Source organism: Microcaecilia unicolor, chromosome 5 (assembly GCF_901765095.1).
Source record: "Microcaecilia unicolor chromosome 5, aMicUni1.1, whole genome shotgun sequence".
NCBI classification, from domain to species: Eukaryota; Metazoa; Chordata; class Amphibia; order Gymnophiona; family Siphonopidae; genus Microcaecilia; species Microcaecilia unicolor.
Window position 1 is genome coordinate 167,999,200 of NC_044035.1, and position 22,605 is coordinate 168,021,804.

Sequence of the window (22,605 nt, forward strand, 5' to 3'; positions counted from 1 at the left end):
GTAACACAAGATCTTTACATAAAGTTCTAACAACATTTCCAAACCATAAGGTTTTCATTTTATTTTTGTTTAATTTTAAACAATATTTGAAGCTCTTCTATCTATGACTGAAATGTAATCTTTTAAAGAAACCAAAAGTATCTTCCAGACTTTCCAGGACAAGACACAGTAAACAAACAAACAAAAAAAAAAACAACAACGTTGACAGCATATGATAAAGCTGTAATCTCTGACTCGTCAAATAAAGAACTGAGTGATCTTAATATATATCCTATATAATAATTCTCACCTCCAACGTTTGAATGTGCCTGGGACCGTTCCTCCCTCGGAGGTGGTCTGCTAGGCAGGCATGCACTGACGACCGTGACAGCTGATTCCAAAGCAACTACTCCTCCCCCTGCCTGGGAATCAGCTGTCATTGCGCCGCTCCCTGCCACTTCGGAGCAAGTGGCAGGGAGCGGGGCAACACAGACCCCCCCTTGCCCACCGAGTTCCACGCTCCGCACTCCCTCTGATTACAACAACCCCCCCTCCCCCCGTGTTACGGCCTACTGGACCCCCCTTCCGTGACACTGACAACCCCCCTTCTCGGCGAAAACCGAAGCAACGCCGTGAAGGCCAGCACAGGACTTCGGCTGACGGGGGTTGGGGTCCCCCGTCAGGACAGGTACTGGACGGCGGCGGGGGACGGATTTTGCCGAGAAGGGGGGTCGTCAGTGTCACGGAAGGGGGGCCAGCTCGCGAGGCTATGGGCGGGTAAGAGGCATCCCCTCCCCTCCCGGTCCTTTTCCAGCGACGACGCCCCTCTGGGAGGGAAGCAGCGCCCAGGTTGGCTGGAAGGGGGCAGTGACCGGGCCGGCTCGTGAAGCTATGCGCAGGTAAGAGGCATCCCATCCTCTCCCCTCCCGGTCCTTTTTCTGCAGTGTTGCCAATCCCACGTTGGGAAGATTTTCCGCCAAATTGGCCTACATTTGAAGACTTGCAGTGGGAATTTTTTATTTTTTTGCAAGTGCAACACTCATTGCTTGAATAGCAAATATTCAACCAATGAGTGTTGCAGGGGCGTAGCCAGACACCCAATTTTGGGTGGGCCTGGGCCCAAGATGGGTGGGCAGAAGAACCCCACACCGTCCCACAGGTGATTTGGTCTCTCCTTCTCTCGCCTGCATGCCATATATTCTCTCAAACATCTTCCCTCTCCCACATACCTTTTAAATAGCAGATTTTCACTGGCAGCGAGCAGCAACTAATACACACTGCTCATGTTGGCCCCACAGCTTTCCCACTGATGCAACTTCCTGTTTCCGCATAGGCGGGAATAAGGTTGTGAGGCCGGAGTGAGCGGTATGTATCAGACACTGCTTACTGCATATGAAAATGTGTGCAGAAGGGACAGATGTTGGGAGTTTTCAGCTGTTGGGGCTTGGGAATCCCTACCAGCCACATCCTAGGTGTGATGCTACAGGTTGGGCCTGAGCCCAAAGTGGGTGGGCCTGGGCCCATCCGGGCCCACCCTTGGCTATGCCACTGGAGTGTTGCACTTGCAAACAACCGTCAGTCTGCTGTTTCATCTCTCTCTGACAGTAAACCAAGCCTCATTTTGGTACTCTGCTACTCTCTCTCGGTAGTTACATTCCAAGCTTCATTCTGAGGGTGGGAGGGAAGGGGGACCCTGGAACAGGGAGGGAGGGAGGGAGGGGGTGGGTGGACCCTGGAACTGGGAGGGAGGGAGGAACTGGGAGGGAGGACCCTGGAACTGGGAGGGAGGGAGGGAGGAAGTGGGTGGGTGGACCCTGGAACTGGGAGGGAGGGGGGGAGACACACACACACACACACACACACACACACACTCTGTCACACACACTCACACATTCAACTCTCTATCACACACACACTCTGTCACACACACTCACACATTCAACTCTCTCTCTATCACACACTCTGTAAAACACACACACTCTGAGGAAAACCTTGCTAGCTCCCATTTCATTCATTTCCGAAACGGGCCTTTTATCTTAGTATTAAATAAAAGTGGAGAAAGCAGGGAGCCTTGTGGCACCCCGCAGCCAGGGTTCCACTATGATGAAATGCTATCCCTCCCTTTTACATGATAGATCCTGGTTCTCAAAAATTGTTGGAACCAATTCAAGACTATTCCCAACTCACTTACAAGCTCATTTTCGAAAGAGATGGACGTCCATCTTTTGACATAAATCGGCACTTGGACGTCCATCTCTCAGAGACGTCCAAATCGGTATAATCAAAACCCGATTTTGGATGTCTCTAGCAGAAGTCCATCACAAGGACTTCCAAATCTGAGGGGGGTGTATTGGAGGCATGGTGAAGGCGGGACTTGGACGTTCCTAAGACTTGGACATCTTTAAGCCATAATGGAAAAAAGCAGAGACGTCCAAGACTAAAACTTGGACGTTTTCACCCTGACCTGCTTTTATTACGAATAAGGCACAAAAAGGTGCCTGAAATGACCAGATGACCACTGGAGGGAATTGGGGATGACCTCCCATTACTCCCCCAGTGGTCACTAACCCCCTCCCACCCTCAAAAAATATCACTAAAAATATTACGTGCCAGTCTCAGATGTCATACTCAGGTCCATGACAGCACATTCAGGTCCCTAGAGCAGTTTTAGTGGGTGCAGTGCACTTCAGACAGGTGGACCCAGGCCCATACATACCTGTTGAATTTGTGGAGGAAACAGGAAGCCCTCCAAAACCCACCAGAAACCCTCCGTACCCACATATAGGTGCCCCCTTCACCCGTAAGGGCTATGGTAGTGGTTTACAGTTGTGAGTAGTGGGTTTTGTGTTTTTTTTGGGGGGGCTCAGCACACACAGTAAGGGAGCTATGTTCCTGGGAGCAATTTATGAAGTCCACTGCAGTGCACCCTAGGCTGCCCGGTTGATGTCCTGGCATGTCAGGGGGACCAGTGCACTACAAATGCTGGCTCCTCCCACATCCAAATGGCTTGTATTTGGACGTTTTTGACATAGACGCCTTTTCGAAAATCGCCGAAAGTCAGAAACGTCCAGATCAGGGGCGTAGCCAGCCTTCCGTGGGGGAGGGGTCCAGAGCCCGGGGGAGGGGGCACATTTTAGCCCTCCCCCCGGCGCCGCCCCCCCCACCGCCGACATTGCCGCCCCCTCCCGCCGCGAACCCGCCGCCGCTGCAGCCTACCTTTACTTTTGCTGGCGGGGGATCCCACTCCCCGCCAGCCGATGTCTTCTTCTCAGTCGCTTCCTGCTCTTCAATTTGTTTGCTGACGTCCTGCACGTACAATTACATGCAGGACGTCAGCAAACAAATTGAAGAGCAGGAAGTACTGAGAAGACGTCGGCTGGGGGGGAGTGGGATCCCCCGCCAGCAAAAGTGAAGGTAGGCGGCGGCGGGGGCGGGTTCGCCGGGAGGGGGGTCCTGGGGTGAATCTGCGGGGGCCCCGGCCCCCTCAGGCCCCACGTAGCTACGCCACTGGTCCAGATTCAAGGATGTCTAAATCTAGGGACGTCTAAATTTAAGGAGTTGAACATCTCTGATAGTATTTTCAAAATGAAAGATGGACGTCCATCTTTTTTTTCGAAAATACAGGTTTCCCCGCCCCTGGATTTCAACGTTTTGCAAATTGCAACTTGGATGTTTCTTTCGAAAATGTCCCTCTATGTATGTAGCTGAATTGAAAAGAAGCATTCTTGATGGTGGGTCTACTTAGACTTGTTCCCAACATATATCTGGTCTTGGTCCCTCAGCTATATGTTAAGCCATATTTTAGAAAATCTTTAGCATCATATCAATGTTAGTTGAATGTTCTAATGCATGCTTATTGGGTGTATCATTAGTATTATGCTAACATTGTATTATATTTCTGGTTTTTGAATTCCAGTGCTGTTAAATGTGTATACATAGTAACATACATAGTAACATAGTAGATTACGGCAGAGAAAGACCTGCACGGTCCATCCAGTCTGCCCAACAAGATAACTCATATGTGCTACTTTTTGTGTATACCTGACCTTGATTTGTATCTGCCATTTTCACGGCATGGACCGTAGAAGTCTGCCTAGCACTAGCCCCATCTCCCAACCACCAGCCCCGCCCCCCACCACCGGCTCTGTCACCCAATCTCCGCTAAGCTTCTGAAGATCCATTCCTTCTGTTATTAGGCTTCAACTTACCGTTTTCAAGTTTACCTCATGTATTTTATTTATGTTTATTCTTGGTTATTTTACTATTGTTACTCTGTTAACAAAATTGTAAGTTTTATGTTAAACTGTACCTGCTGTACACCGCCTTGGGTGAATCTCTTCATTAAGGCAGTTTAAAAAAGTCCCAATAAATAAACAATGTGCCTACATTTGGATTTTGAAATGTAACTGCACTGTTATAACCCTGATTAAGGTGCAAATGTATGCAGGCACTATGGGGATAAGTCTATAAAGTGGGCACCAAGATTTATACACCGAAGACATGTGTAAATGAAAGGAATAAAAGTATATACATGTATACATTTATTTGTTTGTTTATTTTTGACATTTATACCCCACATTGTCCTGAACATACATGAATTCAGTGTGGTTTACAATAAATAAAACAACAGGCAAAGTTTATAATACCACTAGTAAAAAAGGCCCGTTTCTGACACAAATGAAACGGGCGCTAGCAAGGTTTTCCTCGGATTGTGTATGTTTGAGAGAGTGTATGTGAGAGTGACTGTGTGTGAGAGAGAGAGTGAATGTGTGAGTGTGTGTGTGTGGGAGAGAGAGAGTGAGTCTGGGTGCGAGTGTGTCTGTGAGAGAGAGAGTGTGTGTGTGAGAATGAGGGTGTGTGCAAGTGCGTATGTGAGACACAGTGTGAGAGAGAGAGTGTGTTTCACACAGATACAGTGTGTGCGAGAGAGAGAGTGTGTGTGAGACACAGACTCTCTGTGAGACTGAGTGTATGAGACCAAGAGAGTGTGTGAGTGACTGTGTGACACATAGAGAGTGAATGAGATACAGTGTGAGACATAGAGTGTGTGAGAGACAGTGTGTGAGAGTGAGAGAGACAAAGACATTGACTGTGAGAGAGAGAGAAAGAGAGAGAGAGAGAGAGTGTGTGTGAGAGAGAGTGTATGTGTGACAGAGATACCTCCCCCCCCTCTCTGGTGTCAGGCCCCCCCTCCCTCCCTCCCTCCCTCCCTCTCTCTGGTGTCAGGCCCCCCCTCTCTCTCTGGTGTCTGAGCGTTACTGTGCAGGACGCTGAGCTCTGGCTGTGCGTCAAGGAACTGAACAATCCTATTTAATAGAATGCACCTCCAACATTCTGAAGCCGAGAAACCTCGTGTGGTTGGTCACTTCTGCTTGTGACGAACCAGGAAGTACGTGATGTCAATTCAGGAGATGGATACAGAAAGCAGGAATGCCTCAGCCATGCAGTCAGCTTCAGTATCTTGGAGGTGCATTTTATTATATAGGATAAAGAAAATATCAAGTAACAAAATATCAATGGTTTATTATTTAGTTCTCATTTGAGAACTAAATAATAAACCATTGATGGCCAGTTACAATCTAACACTCCATCAGTGGGTAGAAACCTTTCATAAAGGAAAGTTTTCAGTCTTTTGCGAAATACCAAGTAATTAGGCTGACCCTTGATTACCATTGGCAGTCAGTTCCACCACTTAGCACCTTGGTATCTAAAGTCTGCAGAAAGAACCAACTTATAGCGCACTCTTATGAAGTCTAAGGTAGTCCCTAGAACCCCGCTGCATCCAGACTTTCACCTAACAGAGCCATCATAACATTGAACAGGACTAGAGATAGCAGTGAGCCCTGTGGCACCCCACAGTCAGGAGACCAGGATGGTGAGAGAGAATCTGACAACTTCACCCGATACGATCTAGATTTTAGGAAGCCGTGGAACCATTGGTGAACCTTCCCGCACAGTCCAAATTGGTCCAACCAGCCTAAAAACAACTCATGATCAACGAGGTCAAAGGCACTTGACATATCGAATTGCATCACTAAAAACTTAAAGCGTAGACTGATTGCTTTCCTAAAATCAGATACCAAGGTGGCCAAGACTTGCAGTCCCATTTTTTCAAGCAAGCTTATCCTAATGGACCAACTTAATTCTACCAGCCCACCTACAATACTCCTGCTCTGACGATGACACTGACTCTGACACCAATTATACCTCTCACCTTATTTTCAAATCCCCTCCATCCTTTTTATCATATCCCTCCCAATCTCCTTCCATTTTACCATTTTACCTTTCCTATCCTAGCCTTGTCTACCTTCCCTATCCTATCCTTGTCTACCTTCCCTATTCCAATTCATATATTCTTGGGCATTGTTGTCACTGTGTTTATCACAGTTTATAATATTCCTCTTACATGTTCTTTGTAATGCTTTTTCTTTTACTATGTAAGCCGCATTGAGCCTGCTGTATGTGGGAAAGCGCGGGGTACAAATGTAATAAATAAATAAATAAATAAATAATAAGACTGTCTCAGTACCATAACAAGGCTTAAAGTCTGACTGGGATTTATGCAAGAGGAAGAACGAGGAAAGGTGAATCATAAGCTGAGTACCAACTATTCCCTTTATTACCTTAGTCAACAATGGAATAGAAACGACAGGCCTGTAATTAGTACATGTGGACATAAGCTCGTATATGCCAAAAATCCACTTAATTGCTATTCTGTAAATTCATGCATTTATTTATTGGAATTTATTAACCACCTTTATGAAGAGATTCACCCAAGGCATACAGTGGGGGAAATAAGTATTTGATCCCTTGCTGATTTTGTAAGTTTGCCCACTGACAAAGACATGAGCAGCCCATAATTGAAGGGTAGGTTATTGGTAACAGTGAGAGATAGCACATCACAAATTAATCCGGAAAATCACATTGTGGAAAGTATATGAATTTATTTGCATTCTGCAGAGGGAAATAAGTATTTAATCCCTCTGGCAAACAAGACCTAATACTTGGTGGCAAAACCCTTGTTGGCAAGCACAGCGGTCAGACGTCTTCTGTAGTTGATGATGAGGTTTGCACACATGTCAGGAGGAATTTTGGTCCACTCCTCTTTGCAGATCATCTCTAAATCATTAAGAGTTCTGGGCTGTCGCTTGGCAACTCGCAGCTTCAGCTCCCTCCATAAGTTTTCAATGGGATTAAGGTCTGGTGACTGGCTAGGCCACTCCATGACCCTAATGTGCTTCTTCCTGAGCCACTCCTTTGTTGCCTTGGCTGTATGTTTTGGGTCATTGTCGTGCTGGAAGACCCAGCCACGACCCATTTTTAAGGCCCTGGCGGAGGGAAGGAGGTTGTCACTCAGAATTGTACGGTACATGGCCCCATCCATTCTCCCATTGATGCGGTGAAGTAGTCCTGTGCCCTTAGCAGAGAAACACCCCCAAAACATAACATTTCCACCTCCATGCTTGACAGTGGGGACGGTGTTCTTTGGGTCATAGGCAGCATTTCTCTTCCTCCAAACACGGCGAGTTGAGTTCATGCCAAAGAGCTCAATTTTTGTCTCATCTGACCACAGCACCTTCTCCCAATCACTCTCGGCATCATCCAGGTGTTCACTGGCAAACTTCAGACGGGCCGTCACATGTGCCTTCCGGAGCAGGGGGACCTTGCGGGCACTGCAGGATTGCAATCCGTTATGTCGTAATGTGTTACCAATGGTTTTCGTGGTGACAGTGGTCCCAGCTGCCTTGAGATCATTGACAAGTTCCCCCCTTGTAGTTGTAGGCTGATTTCTAACCTTCCTCATGATCAAGGATACCCCACGAGGTGAGATTTTGCGTGGAGCCCCAGATCTTTGTCGATTGACAGTCATTTTGTACTTCTTCCATTTTCTTACTATGGCACCAACAGTTGTCTCCTTCTCGCCCAGCGTCTTACTGATGGTTTTGTAGCCCATTCCAGCCTTGTGCAGGTGTATGATCTTGTCCCTGACATCCTTAGACAGCTCCTTGCTCTTGGCCATTTTGTAGAGGTTAGAGTCTGACTGATTCACTGAGTCTGTGGACAGGTGTCTTTCATACAGGTGACCATTGCCGACAGCTGTCTGTCATGCAGGTAACGAGTTGATTTGGAGCATCTACCTGGTCTGTAGGGGCCAGATCTCTTACTGGTTGGTGGGGGATCAAATACTTATTTCCCTCTGCAGAATGCAAATAAATTCATATACTTTCCACAATGTGATTTTCCGGATTTAATTTGTGATGTGCTATCTCTCACTGTTACCAATAACCTACCCTTCAATTATGGGCTGCTCATGTCTTTGTCAGTGGGCAAACTTACAAAATCAGCAAGGGATCAAATACTTATTTCTCCCACTGTATCTCGCATAGCATGTTGTTGATAGGTAGTGTGTATACATGAGTGGAGTTGAAGAGTGGGTGTATTGCCAACAATTTAGGCACAAGCTCTTTCACCAGTTCCATGGTTAAATTATAGGTGCGTATTTTGCCTGCTATGCTAGTATTCTAGGAAGCAGAGTTGCCCCCTGCTTTAGAATTACCTCCCGTGTGTATGTGTATACTTTTTAAGCAGTTTTGAAAGGGAAATTAACTGCTCAGTTTCCCATTGAAAATTAGCTAAAAGCAGTGGTGTAGCTATGGGGGGCCTGGCCCCCTCAAATTGGCTCATTAAAATGAGCATGCACAGCAACTGAAAACAGAACAGGGCGCCAGGCAATGTGGGACCAGCGCAGGCCTAACACTTTAGCTGGTGGGGGGGGGGGGGGGGGGCGGTGGGGAGCAGAAGCAGCGGCAGGAGGGTGGCGGCGGGGAGGTGGTAGCAGCCATGGGGGGGAAGTGGCAGCAGGAGGGCAGCGGCGGGGAGGTGGACCAAAATGTACCCCCTCATCTTGGGCTCTGACCCCCCCCCCAAGCTCTGTCGAGCAGGGACTGTCTCTTCATGTTCAAGTGTACAGCGCTGTGTACGTCTAGTAGCGCTATAGAAATGATAAGTAGTAAGTAAGTAGTATGTAGGATTTGCAACCCTGCAGATTATTCAGTTGCCCCTGTAGGCCAGTGGATTTCTAGAAATGTTTTTGTTATTAACAAGTTCAATCTATGCTATGTCTCTTCTTATTTATTTATTTATTTATTTATTACATTTGTATCCCACATTTTCCCGCATAACAGTAGGCTCAATATGGCTTACAGGTTCTGGAGAGGAGAGTACCAACTCCGGGAATATACACAGAGTGGAAAACAGAGTAACAGTAGGTGCAAGGAAGCTGACAAGGTTCCGGAAAAGAGAATACAACTCTGGGACGAATATATAGTAGCATATAGAGAGAAGTAATCCCAATGAGGCTGATAAGTCTCCGGGGGATGGGACTACAGCTTCTAGTGAGCAATAAAGAGTAGGACAAGGGTAGAAGTACACTTAAATATAACTGGAATGGTAAAATTCATACAATTTGAAGTAATAGGATTATGTGGAAGGGGTATTGTTCATTTCTTAGTTCGATAGATGTGATGCATTGTTCATGAATTAGTTCGGGTCTGCTGGGTAGGCTTTCCAGGTGAGTCTTGAGGTCTTTTCGGAATTTTAGATGGGTGTTCACAGTTCTAATGTTTCTAGGTAATGCGTTCCAGAGCTGGGTGCAAATGTAGGAAAAGCTGGATGCACATGTAGGAAAAACTGGATGCACATGTTGATTTGTATTTTAGTCCTTTACAGTTTAGGTAATGCAGGTTTAGAAATGTTCTTGATAATTCGATGATGTTTCTAGTTGGTAAGTCGATAAGTTTGGTTATGTAGGTTGGGGCCAGACCATGGATTGTTTTGTGGACCGGAGTGCAAATTTTGAAGGCTATTCATTCCTTGTTTGGTAGCCAGTGCAGTATTTCGCTTAGGGGTTTAGCACTTTCGAATCTTGTCTTTCCGAAAATGAGTCTAGCTGCCGTGTTCTGCACAGTCTGGAGTTTCCTTAAGATCTGTTCTTTGCATCCCGCATATACAGCGTTACAGTAGTCAACATGCGATAGTACCATTGTTTGAATTATGTTATGGAAAGTTTCTCTTGGGAAGAATTGTTTGATCTGTTTGAGTTTCCACATTGCATGGAACATTTTCTTCATGGTGGCAGAGGCTTGGTTCTCCAGGGTTAGGTTCGTATCAATAGTAATTCCAAGGATCTTCAGTTTGTCCAATATTGGGAGAGTATGTTCCGGGGTTTTTATGGATGAAGGGAGGTTTGTTTTGTGGTGAGAAGAGAGAATAAAGCAGTGAGTTTTTTCCTTGTTGAGTTTGAGTTTGAATGCCGATGCCCAGGCATCCGTTAAGCTTAAACTAGTCTTTATTGCAACAGTGATTTCTGTTGGATTAGAGTTGAACGGTATGTAAATGATGACATCATCCGCATACAGAAAAGGATTAAGATTATGCTTGTATAGGGCATGAGCAAGGGGGATCATCATGAGATTAAATAATATGGGTGAGAGAGGTGAACCCTGGGGTACTCCACAATCAGTACTCCATGATGGTGATATGTTTGAGTTTGCTTTCACTTGATAAGATCTTGTGGTTAGGAAACCCTTGATCCATTTGAGTTTTTTCCCTCCTATGCCTATCTTGTTGAGTATTCTTAATAGTATATAATGGTCAACCATATCGAATGCGCTTGACAAGTTGAATTGCAAGAGGAGTATCTTTTTACCTAATGCGATTTCCTTTTTGAACTTGGCTAGGAGAGTTACCAGGACGGTTTCTGTACAGTGGAGAGGTCTGACACCCGACTGTGATTCATGAAGGATTGAGAAATTGTCGATGTATTCAGTAAGTTGTTTAGCTACAATGCTTTCCATCAGTTTGGTTGTAAGTGGGATGGATGCCACAGGTCGGTAGTTGGTGATATCATTAGTTTTCTTTTTGGTGTCTTTTGATAATGGTATGAGTAGTATATTACCTTTGTCTTTGGGAAATATGCCATGCTGGAACAAGAAGTTGAGGTGGGAGGTAAGTTCAGTGATGAATCGAGCGGTGGGGGGGGGGGGGTTCATTAGATAATTGGGGCAGGTGTCCAATTGACAGTAGGCTGTAGAGATCTTATTGGTTGCTAGTGCTAATGTTTCTTGTGTGATCTGGGCGAAATTTGTCCAAGTTCACTCAGATGGGTATTATTCTGAACGTGGGTCTAGCTCATTAAGGAAGGTATCAAGGTTGGTGTAGTCTTGTGACATATTTTTGCGTAGAGCGACAATTTTGCCTTTGAAGTAGTTAGCAAGATCGTCTGCTGTTGGGATTCCTGATTTTGTTGAGGACACTGGTTTTGTGTCTAGTAATTTATCCAGTAGCTTGTATAACTTTTTCATGTCTTTGAAGTCAGAACCTAGTTGTTCATTATAGTAGTTCCATTTGGATTTTTTGATTTCATATTTGTATTTTCTATGTGATTTTTTCCAAGTGTTTATTTATCAGTTTAGTTTTTATGAAGGCTTTTTCCTCCCTCCATACCTGTCCTATGAACAGATATTTTTTAAATTTTGCTCACACCTTTTTCAGCAGTAGCTCATGTAAGTTACATTGATGTATGCTAGGTATTTCCCTGTCCCTGGAGGAAGAGAATCTATGGGCTAAGTGACTTGCCTAAAATCACAAAGAGTAGTAGTGGGATTTGAAGCAGGTGCCTCTGGATATCAAGCCTGGTGCTCTAACCATTAGGCTACTCTTCCTTTGCAATATATCTGAGAGCCTGATGCTATCTGTCTAGTTAATGCTTACAATCTCTTTCAGATTTATCGCCGGTGTTGGTTGGTGTTTAGGAAGTCTTCTAGCAAGGGGCCCCGACGGCTGGAGAAGTACCCTGATGAGAAATCTGTGTTGCTCCGTGGAAGCCCTAAGGTTAGCTAAGTCCTATCTCTTTCCTTCATTCCTGCACCATCAGCTTCTCTCCACTTTCTCACCCTACATTTTTCTCTATATTATGTGCTCCTGGGACCAGAGAAGTGCTCAACTCCTTTCAGTGCTGGCTTAACTATTAGGTGAAATAGGCAGTTACCTAGAGCAGCAGCTTTTGGGAGGGTGGCAAGGTGTAAGCTGCCTTCAAGGCAAAAGTAATAGATCCTGACAGCACAAAAATGCAAAGAACCATTAGCATATACCTTTACCTGCAGGGAGGGTGGCAAGTTTCAGACAGCCATTTACGTGGATAAATGGATTTTGGAAATTGTCCTCATTATATAAATATTATAGCTGTACATTTAACGCATTAATAATGCGATTAACATGTTAATTATTTAACTTGCGTTAAAATTTTTTAATGCATTAACGCCATCATTGACTCTCCCCCACCAGACAGCACCTCTTCTTACCCCTTCCGGCACTGCACTCCAGCAGCCCCCCTCACCTCTGCATGCTCCTCCTGAGTCCCAGCCCCTCACCGCTGCAGTGCAAACAGTGCTGCTTCTCACCCGACCCGAAGCGTCTCTCTGTAGATGTAGAAGAGTCCAGAATACCCAGCTGGAATCATACAGTAAGCTCAGATTTCTCCTATACTCCTAGGCTCCAAGAGCGGGTGCAGGAGGTTCCCGGTTCCCGCTGGTCCCCAGTACAGCACACCCAAATGGCTGTCTGTGCTCTTAGACCCCTTTACTTAGACTGTTCTGATCTGGGTGATCAGGTCTCTGTACCTTAAAAACTTAACTGGATAGGGCCATAGGTTCCATATGCACACCCTCACTGCAAGGGTCTAAGCTGGGAGGCAAAACCAAAAGACAAGATTTGAATCTTACTGAGGACATGTATAGTTCCTTCCAGAATAAATCACTACCCCCTGTTTATGATACTGGATAGAGGGATCCTCCTTCTGTTCTGAAATTGGCTGGACCTTTCACTGAACACTTAAGGCCCGATATTCAACCGGCAGCACTTTTGCTGTCCGCTGCCGGCATTAAACTGGATATTCATTTACTGGCCCATTTCCGATGATCAGCATAGAATATCCAGGTTTTTTTTAACCACTAAAAGGTTAACCAGTTATGCCTATATTCAGCGCTAACCAATTAACTTTTTAGCAGTTAGAGATAGGACATGGAGAGAAGTTCCAAATGAACAAGGAGACCCTGGCAAGACAGTTAAGAGAAGAAAGAAGAAAGCATAAGATTCTTCATAATACCATATCAGCCTGTTTAGCATCCTCAGCAGTGGTGTGCTGGAGCCGGCTCGCACCGGCTCGCAAGAGCCGGTTGTTACATTTTGTACCGACTTGCGAGCCGGTTGTTTCCTACTGCGAGCCGGCTCTCCTCCCTCCCTCCCGCCCGCCCGCCCGATCCCTCACTGTAACCTGACTCTTTTAATTCTTCGGCGGGGCAGGCAGTCTTGCCTGCCCGCTACCAGCGCTGACTCTCCCCTGCCAGTTTGCACTTTAAAAATGGCCGCCGAGACTTCCAGAGGCGGCCTCGCGAGACTTCTACTGAAGTCTTGGCGGCCATTTTGAAGCGCGAACCAGCAGGGGAGAGACAGCGCTGGTAGCAGGCAGGCAAGACTGCCTGCCCCGCCAAAGAATTAGAAGAGTCAGGTCGGCGAGGGACGGGACGGACCCGGAGGGAGGGAGGGAGAAGTCGCCGGTGAACATTTCGGGAGGGGTGGCAGGGGAGAGAAGGGAGTCCCTGGGCATGAGTGGATGGAGGGGAGAGTACTAAGGGTCGCGCTGGATATGGGTGGAAGGAGGGCAGGGGAGAGGAGGGTCACTGCTGGACATGGGTGCATGCAGGGCAGGGGAGAGGAGGGTCACTGCTGGACATGGGTGGATGGAGGACAGGGGAAAGGAGGGTCACTGCTGGACATGGGTGCATCAAGCAGGGCAGGGGAGAGGATAGGGTTACCATTCGTCCGGATTTCCCCGGACATGTCCTCTTTTTGAGGGCATGTCCGGGGCGTCCGGCGGATTTTGCCTGCACCCACGTTTGTCCGGATTTCTGGACAAACGTGGGCGCGGGTGCGGGCAGGCGCGTGCGTGTGGGCGGGCGATCGGCGCCGTGGTAACCCTACTCCCGTCCCCTCCCCTTCCTTACCATGTTCCCTGGTGGTCTAGTGACGTCTTCGAGGCAGGAAAGAGCCCCCTCTTTCCTGCCTGGAGCGCTGCCTCCCCTGTCTATCATCCTCCTCGGTCTGGCTGGGGATTCAAAATGGCCACCGAGAGTTGAACTCTCGCGAGGCCACTTCAACTCTCGGTGGCCATTTTGAATCTCCAGCCACACCGAGGAGGATGCAGCAGGCAAGGACAGGCAGCGCTCCGGTCAGGAAAGAGGGGGCTCTTTCCTGCCCCGAAGAGAAGACCCTACTAGACCACCAGGGCTAGATAGTAAGTGAGGGGGGGAATATGTGAGGGGGGGGGGAACCATGTGACGGGGGGCGGGGAATAGAGGGGCGGAACGAGGACCCGAAGGGGCGTGGCGGGGGCGGGGTATGAGGCGTGGCGGGGGCGGGGGCGGGGGCGTGACATGTGTCCTCTTTTTCAGAGGACACAAAATGGTAACCCTGGGAGAGGAGGGTCACTGCTGGACATGGGTACATGCAGGGCAGGGGAAAGGAGGGTCACTGCTGGACATGGTGCATGCAGGGCAGGGGAGAGGAGGGTCACTGCTGGACATGGGTGCATGCAGGGCAGGGGAAAGGAGGGTCACTGCTGGACATGGGTGCATGCAGGGCAGGGGAGAGGAGAGGAGAGAGAAGAAATGCTGGACATGGATGGAGGGGAGAGAAGAGTGAGGAAGGAGATGAGATGAGGGAAAAGGAAGAGAGGAGAAAAACTGCACATGGATGAAGAAAATAGGCAGAAGCTGAGGACCAGAAATGAAGAAGAAAGGAGGAAAGGAAAGAAATAAATGGAAAGGAAGCCCTGGAAACGGAGTTAAGAGGACAGATAGCAGCAGAATCGGATACTGGCCCAGCATGATCAGAAAAACAGTCACCAGACAACAAAGGTAGAAAAAAATCATTTTATTTTCATTATAGTGTTTGGAATATGTTCACTTTGAGAATCAGGTGCTCAGCATTAAAAGTTTATATTTATTTACTTATTTATGGCATTTTATCCCACATTAAACATGAATTAGATTGGAACCTGGGATCATTTAATTTTTTTTCCTGGAGGAATGCATTGCCACCCCCCCACCCCAGGCTCTCTCCCCGGCCATAGCCAGCTCTGCAATTTGGGGGGGGGGGGCGCAGAGGGGGGCCAGGGGTGCAGAGGGGGACCAGGGGGCGCAGAGGGGGACCAGGGAGAGAGCCTGTTGTTAAACATTTACCAGCACACCACTGATCCTCAGTTATTCCTTACACTCCAACTCGTACTCTCTGGTCCCTTAATGATAATAGGCTTGTCCTATCTCACCTATCCAAGGCAAGATGGGAGTCAGCCCAGTCCAGTGCTTTTTTATTTTCTTGCGCCAGCCCTTTCAAATTCCCTCCCTCTCTCCCTCTGTTTAGAGAGATCGTATTCCCTTTTTAGGACATCTTTAAAGATCCATCTTTTTAATCTAGCTTTTGATAACTAAGGCTCTATTGTGTCTGCATCTGTGGGAACTGATCCTGGTTCTGGTTTGGTCCACTTCTAAGATTTAATGCTATTCTTCTAATCATGTGATTGGTCCGTCCTATCAAATAATGGAGTTCCTTTCTTATTTTTAATTTCTATTTTATGTAGTTTTTAACCTGTAAACCACTTCGATTCAGTTTGAATGAAGTGGCATAGTAAGTCATTAAATGATAAACAATAAGTCCAGGCATGCATTAGAATAAAATCAGGACTAGATTAGTCTGTTACTTATGACATGGAGCCAGGTAACAAAACTGAAAGAGTCCTGTGTAAGCAAGAAAACTGAGGATAAAAGTTGGTTGGGTTTTGAGAAAATGAGCATAGGCTTTAATTCAAAATGAATAGAGATTTTGGTGCTTATTTTAGAAGTATCATTTGTGGGTTTTGAGAAAGTGAGCATAGGCTTTAATTCAGAATGAATGGAGGTTTTGGTGCTTATTTTAGAAATACCATTCGCATTATAGACATGCAAAAACCAGCACTTAAAAATATTTATCTTGCTTAAATATCTAAGGTCTGATTTTACAAAGCTGTGATATACACACCTTAAACTGAAGAACATCTGAATGGCAAGGAGATGTAGTCCGGATTTGTTTTGGGCAGGACTAGGATGGGCCTAAGAAATGAACATTTATTTCCCACTTTAGAAGAGAAATGAACGTCTAGTGCCTAAAAGATATGTCAAGATTTACACCTGCTGCCTAGGAGCTCTAGTTTCAGAAAAGTGCTCCTATTGAGCAGCGCTCAACCACAGGGATTAGGACGGGTTGCCATCTTAATCCCCCCCCCCCCCATGCTTGATGTCCCTCTCCCCCACAAAAGCCAAACTGGCAAGGGACTCTGGGCTCTATGGCAGCTTCAGGAAAAATAAACATTTATGTTTCTAAAATAGCTTAGATAAATATTCATGTTGAGCATGGGTGGACAGTGGTTGGGCCCCCGGGCAGTAATGATCATTCGAGCCCCCCTGGCCACTGCCCGCTGCCCCACCACTGCACCATCGCCCTCCCTGGTCCTACTTGGAAGGGCCTGGTGGGCTAGTGGCTTCTTCAGGAGGCAGGAAAGAATCCCACTCTTTCCTGTCCGCTGCTGCTACTCTGCATGATGGAGGTGGTGGTGCCGCCATGTTTTTCAAGATGGCTGCCGAGACATACCATGATAGTCCTGTGGGTCTTAGCAGTCTTATGAGACTTCCACAGGATGTGGCGGCCATTTTTAAAACACAGCAGGGCAGGTGGCGCCATGCAGAGTAGCAGCAGCAGACAGGAAAGAGTGGGATTCTTTCCTGCCTCCGCAAAGGCCACTAGACCGCCAGGCCCTTCAAGGTAGGACTGGGGAGGGCTACAATTTGCCTCCATGGCGGGCAACCAGGCAGAGCCTCTGGGCCCTCGGGCCCTGCCCGAATGGTCAGTCCGCCCCTGATGTTGAGGCACATAGATGTTTATGTTGCTATTCCACAATATAAACAATTATGTGCTTGTTTTGACCCGTTGATATCTTAGATATTTATTTTTAAAATGGATGTTCATGCCGCACCTCACCAGTGCATAAATGTTCATTTCTCTGTGTATCATACAACAGGCTCTATGTTGGCAGATTCTGTTCTAAAATTCTAGCAGAACTTCGGACATCCTGACCTAGATATCTAATTTCCGACCTGAAAGTCCTTTCTAAAATGCCACTCGTATTGTATTGTATTATAAGATTTATATTCCACTCTTTAACATAATGCTTCTAGGTGGATTACAACCAGTAAGAACTTCCCATACAAGAAGGATTTACAAATCAAAAAGACTAGTAACTTTCTAATACATTATCATTAATATCTAACAAGCAAATAATATAATTACATTGCATTAAAATGTAATCCAACCTTTGCTTTAAAAACAAATAATTTTTAAGATCTTTTCTAAATAAAATATAGGAAAGCCTACAGCGTAACTGAATCGGAATATTATTCTACATTTTAACGCATTGAAAAAGAAATGAACATTCCCAGATCAATTTACAGTTCACATTCTTCATAGAAGGAACATTTAAGAGCAGCCTTCCCTTGCTTCTTGAATTAAATCCATTGCCTGATAACATTAAAAATTAAGTTATTGTCTCCGAGCATAAGCCATAAAGGCATTTATAAACTAGGCAAGAAAGTTTAAAAGAAATTCAGCTCTCCACTTTGAGCCAATGTAGTTCATGTAGCAGAGGAGTAGCTTCACTATATCTACCCAGCTTGAATATTAATCTGGCTGATGCATTCTCTAGCAATTGGAGCGTCTTTTTCAGCTTCACAATTAGAGAACAATAAAGTGAATTGCAATAGTCCTGATAAGGTAATAAAATAGCCCGTGCAATTGTTCTAAAACTAGCTGAGTTCAACGATGATCTTATAGATCTTAGGCATCGAAGGGTAAAAAAAAAAAAAAAAAAAAAAAAAAAACCCCGAGTGGAGGAGTGGCCTAGTGGCTAGGGTGGTGGACTTTGGTCCTGAGGAACTGAGTTCAATTCCCACTTCAGGCACAGACAGCTCCTTGAGACTCTGGGCAAGTCACTTAACCCTCCATTGCCCCATATAAGCCGCATTGAGCCTGCCATGAGTGGGAAAGCGTGGGGTACAAATGTAATAAACAAAAAAAACTTTCTAACTAGTTCATGAATCTGACTCAGTGTGGATGGTGAACAGAAGATTGAAAGATTGCTGTCTCACCTAAGTCAACACAAGCAGGCTAATCCAGTCCTGGTTTTGCCTCATGCATAGAAGTGTGTGAGTGCTTTTCCTAACTTAATCAGAACTACATGCCCATGAACACAATGGAGAAATACTAGAACTATGTCAGCCTGTATAGATTAACCTAGTTGAAGTGGCAACCCTGGAGGATGTTAGTAACAAAGATCCTTCTACCAGGTCACAGAGATCAGTAATGTGAAGTGCATCACACGGCTACCGAAGGAGACCAAGCGACAGGCTGTGGCGATTACGTTCATTGATGAGTCAACCAGGATTTTCACTTGTGACTCAGGTAGGGAATTTTGTTAAGATCATATATCTGAGAGCCAGATAATGCCCTTTTTTGGGAGCCAAGTAGAATTCCCTCATTGGTATATTCAACCCAGTGCTTTTCTTGATGCTGTTTTGCCAGGACTCCCTACTCTTCCTTATGGGGGCCATGCCAGAGGTATGCCCCTACAAGAAGGCATGGCCAGGGAATCTTTCTCTTGTTCTTACTATGGAGTAAGCAGAGGCCATTTATTTTGCTTTGTGTGATTTCATTCTTCTTGGAGAGCTGCTTGGGATGATGCCACAAGGTACTGGGGAGGGAAAGCAGAGATATGAGATAATGAAGAGGCATGTAATGTGCACTAAAGGTAAGAATGAAGGGATTCTGTCTCAGGACAGCATCAGATGGGCTCCTTTGATCTTCTTTTTCTATCTGCAGAACTAGAGGCAGAGGAGTGGTACAAGATTCTATCCATTGAGTGCCTGGGAACACGAATGAATGATATCAGTCTGGGGGAGCCGGACCTCTTAACCCCAGGGATGCAGTGTGAGCAAACTGGTGAGTCCACATCATCAAGAGCAGAAGAGCCATATACTGCAAATAATAGAATTTAGTTTTATGGCATTCATACAATGGCACTTCTAAGAAAAGAATGTATTGTATTTCTGACAGATGACCATTTTGCAAAATAGAGTATTATTTGGAATTTTTGTTGATATAAGTATATTCCTTGGGTTGTGGCGACTGAAGTACTGGATATTTAGATAGTTATTAAATACTTATCTTAAGAGATGTCAGACGGTGGGGGGGGGGGGAGTACTATATCCGACATGCATGTTTTGCCCAAATGAGCTGTCTCAAGGAAACCCCTGAGTTAGAGCAGAGCTGGTGCTAAAGACGGCTTTGGAGGATCGTCCTTGAGACAGCTCGTTTGGGCGAAACATGCATGTCAGACATAGTACCCCCCATCTGACATCTCTTAAGATGAGTATTTAATAACTATCTAAACATCCAGTACTTCAGTAAAGAATTCTTATAAGATAGTTCATTGGGTGTGCCGATGAAGAGGTGTGTGCCGACTATATTGCTATTGAATTGGTTTAGCAATTGGCACTGCTGAGGTCACCAGAGATTCCATTACTGATATATAAGATGCACCATTAGCAACATTGGAGTATTTTTTTTGCAATTATTAGAAGAACTATACAATATTGGATGACGAATATTGATTGAGTGGGAATTGATATATATGATTTATATGATATCTGAGGTTCCCACATTAAATACAATTTGCCATTGACTTGTGATTGTCCTTCAAGAATTCAGCTCCTCCGCACATTCACTTCCCTTTTCTGTTTTGAACTTGTGTAGAGAGGCAGAGACAGAGTGTAGCAGAAAAAAACAAACAAACAGAAAGATGGTGGGGGAGGGGTGCACCAGAGGTCTCCAGGGGCCAGCATTGGCCCACAGGCCTTGCATTGAAGAACACTGCCATGGAGGATTATTTTATAAACCACTTTTCTGTGTAAAACGGCTCTTATAAAATTAGGTTATACTTAAAAATATGCATGATGCAAGCTAATGTGTACTTGTAAATTAGGTGTGCTCAGGGATGGAGTCAAGATTTACATGGACACTTAATAAAATATATGTGTCCATGAGTAAAGTATGTGCTGACATTTAGGCTTGTTTGAGAACAGGTGTAATGTCCGTGCAAAGAATTCAGGCATGATTTTTGCTAGATTTGTGCTAGTATTATAGAAAGGCAAATAGGTGTCTATATGTCTTTATGAAACAGGTGAGAAATAGATACATTCCTGCTATATTATCCTAGATTCCCTGTCATAATATTGCCCCCATAATGTCAGGGCCATGGCAGTTAGAAGCCTGAGGTGAACCTCAGCTGAAAAGATGTAACTTGGAGTTCATTTCACACAGTCCTGTCCCTTTACTGCCTAGACATGGAACACTAACTCGACTGCAGCTTTGGGCAATCTGTTCTCTAGGGTTGTCAGAAATAGGCAACTTTGCTTCATTCTAATGGGATTTAATACTTTGCACCTGATATTTTACCCTGTAATCACCTTCTTTTCTTTTTTTTAACTTCTTGCAGAGCGCTTCAATGTCTTCCTAATGCCATGCCCAAACTTGGATGTATACGGAGAATGCAAGCTGCAGATCACCCATGAAAACATCTACCTCTGGGACATGCACAATCCATGCACTAAACTAGTATCCTGGCCCCTGTGTTCACTCCGCCGCTACGGCCGTGATGCCACACGCTTTACATTTGAAGCTGGCCGGTATGACTAATGAAATATTTCCTTACCCATCCCAGCCTTCACTCTTAGATTCATGCTGTATCCATCAGGACTGTTTAGACCACTTTGGTGGCAATCTGGGTGCTCGTAAGATGAAAGTCCAGAGACATCCAATGAGTCACACTTATTATTCTCCATCCTGGGCACTCAGAAAAACCCAGGAATACCTAGCACTGGCACAAAATGTCCACATTTAAATGTGTATTACCTTTGATGTATGAGGGGGGCATTTTTCAAACTACATTCTAGGGTAAAGATCATGGGTACCTTTTACGTGCAAGCTTTGCCTATATGTTATGCTTTAAAACTTAACTCACTAACTTCCACATGGGGAGTGCCAATAAGAATGTTCTTTATTAAGGCACCAGTGTTTCAGCAGGTACACCTGCCTGCCTCAGGGATCAAATTCAATAGTACTTGAAGCAAGAAGGTGCTTAGAACAGTGCCTTGTTAAACCTGCTCTGAGTGTGAGCAGAGTTGATAAACCAACCACAGTTGTGTTCAAAAACACTTTGACGCCAAAATCGTGACTGCAACCAGTGTTGGGTCTTTATCTGGTAACTTAATAAAGAACATTCTTATTGATACTCCCCGTGTGGAAGTTAGTGTATTAGCCTCTACTCCTCTGCGTTCTTTGGACTCACATAGAGGCTACATTCCTTTTCTCCGTCCGCCTCGCCAGGATGAGCAGGTAGATGCAGAAATGGTAAAAGAAATCAGACATGCAAACAAAATGGGCAATATGATAATAATGGGTGACTTCAATTATCCAAATATAGACTGGGTAAATGTAACATCGGGACACGCTAGAGAGGTACAATTCCTTGATGAAATCAAGGACAGCTTTATGGAGCAGCTGGTGCAGGAGCCAACGAGAGAAGGAAAAATTCTAGACTTGGTCCTTAGTGGAGCGCATGATCTGGTGAGGGACGTTATGGTACTGGGGCCGCTTTATAACAGTGATCATAATATGATCAGTTTTGATATCAACCTTGCAGTAACTATACACAGGAAGTCAAATACATTAGCGTTTAATTTTAACCTCACGAGTGGTCACTGAACTTAGAGACGCAAACAAAATGGGCAATGTGATAATAATGGGTGACTTCAAATATCCAAATATAGACTGGGTAAATGTAACATCGGGACACGCTAGAGAGGTAGAATTCCTTGATGAAATCAAGGACAGCTTTATGGAGCAGCTGGTGCAGGAGCCGACGAGAGAAGAAAAAATTCTAGACTTGGTCCTTAGTGGAGCCCATGATCTGGTGAGGGACGTTATGGTACTGGGGCCGCTTTATAACAGTGATCATAATATGATCAGTTTTGATATCAGGAAGTCAAATACGTTAGCGTTTAACTTTAAAAAAGGAGACTATGATAAAATGAGAAGAACGGTTGAAAAAAAACTTAGGGGGACAACTGAGAGGGTAAAAACTGTACAACAGGCATGGACGCTGTTCAAAAATACCATCCTGGAGGCCCAGGCCAAACATATTCCACAAATTAGAAAAGAAAGACGGAACTCCAAAAGACAGCCGGCCTGGTTGAAAAGTGAGGTGAAGGAAGCTATTAGGGCTAAAAGAAATGCCTTCAGAAAATGGAAGAAGCAACCGTCTGAAAATAACAAGAAGCAGCATAAGGAGTGTCAAAGCAAATGCAAGGCGCAGATAAAGAAGGCCAAGAGGGATTACGAAAAAAAGATAGCATTAGAGGCAAA

General features: G+C 45.3%; 1 protein-coding gene across 1 annotated transcript in view; it reads left to right on the plus strand.

Annotated features, from left to right (window-relative positions):
• The window catches only part of DOK4 (docking protein 4), a 74,361-nt gene that overhangs the window by 29,322 nt on the left and 22,434 nt on the right, over window positions 1-22,605 (plus strand). Inside the window, exons 2-5 of the mRNA XM_030204915.1 lie at window positions 11,764-11,871; window positions 18,471-18,585; window positions 19,003-19,122; window positions 20,678-20,867. Of these exons, the coding sequence (XP_030060775.1) occupies window positions 11,764-11,871; window positions 18,471-18,585; window positions 19,003-19,122; window positions 20,678-20,867 (533 nt within the window). The remainder of the gene's footprint in view (window positions 1-11,763; window positions 11,872-18,470; window positions 18,586-19,002; window positions 19,123-20,677; window positions 20,868-22,605) is intronic.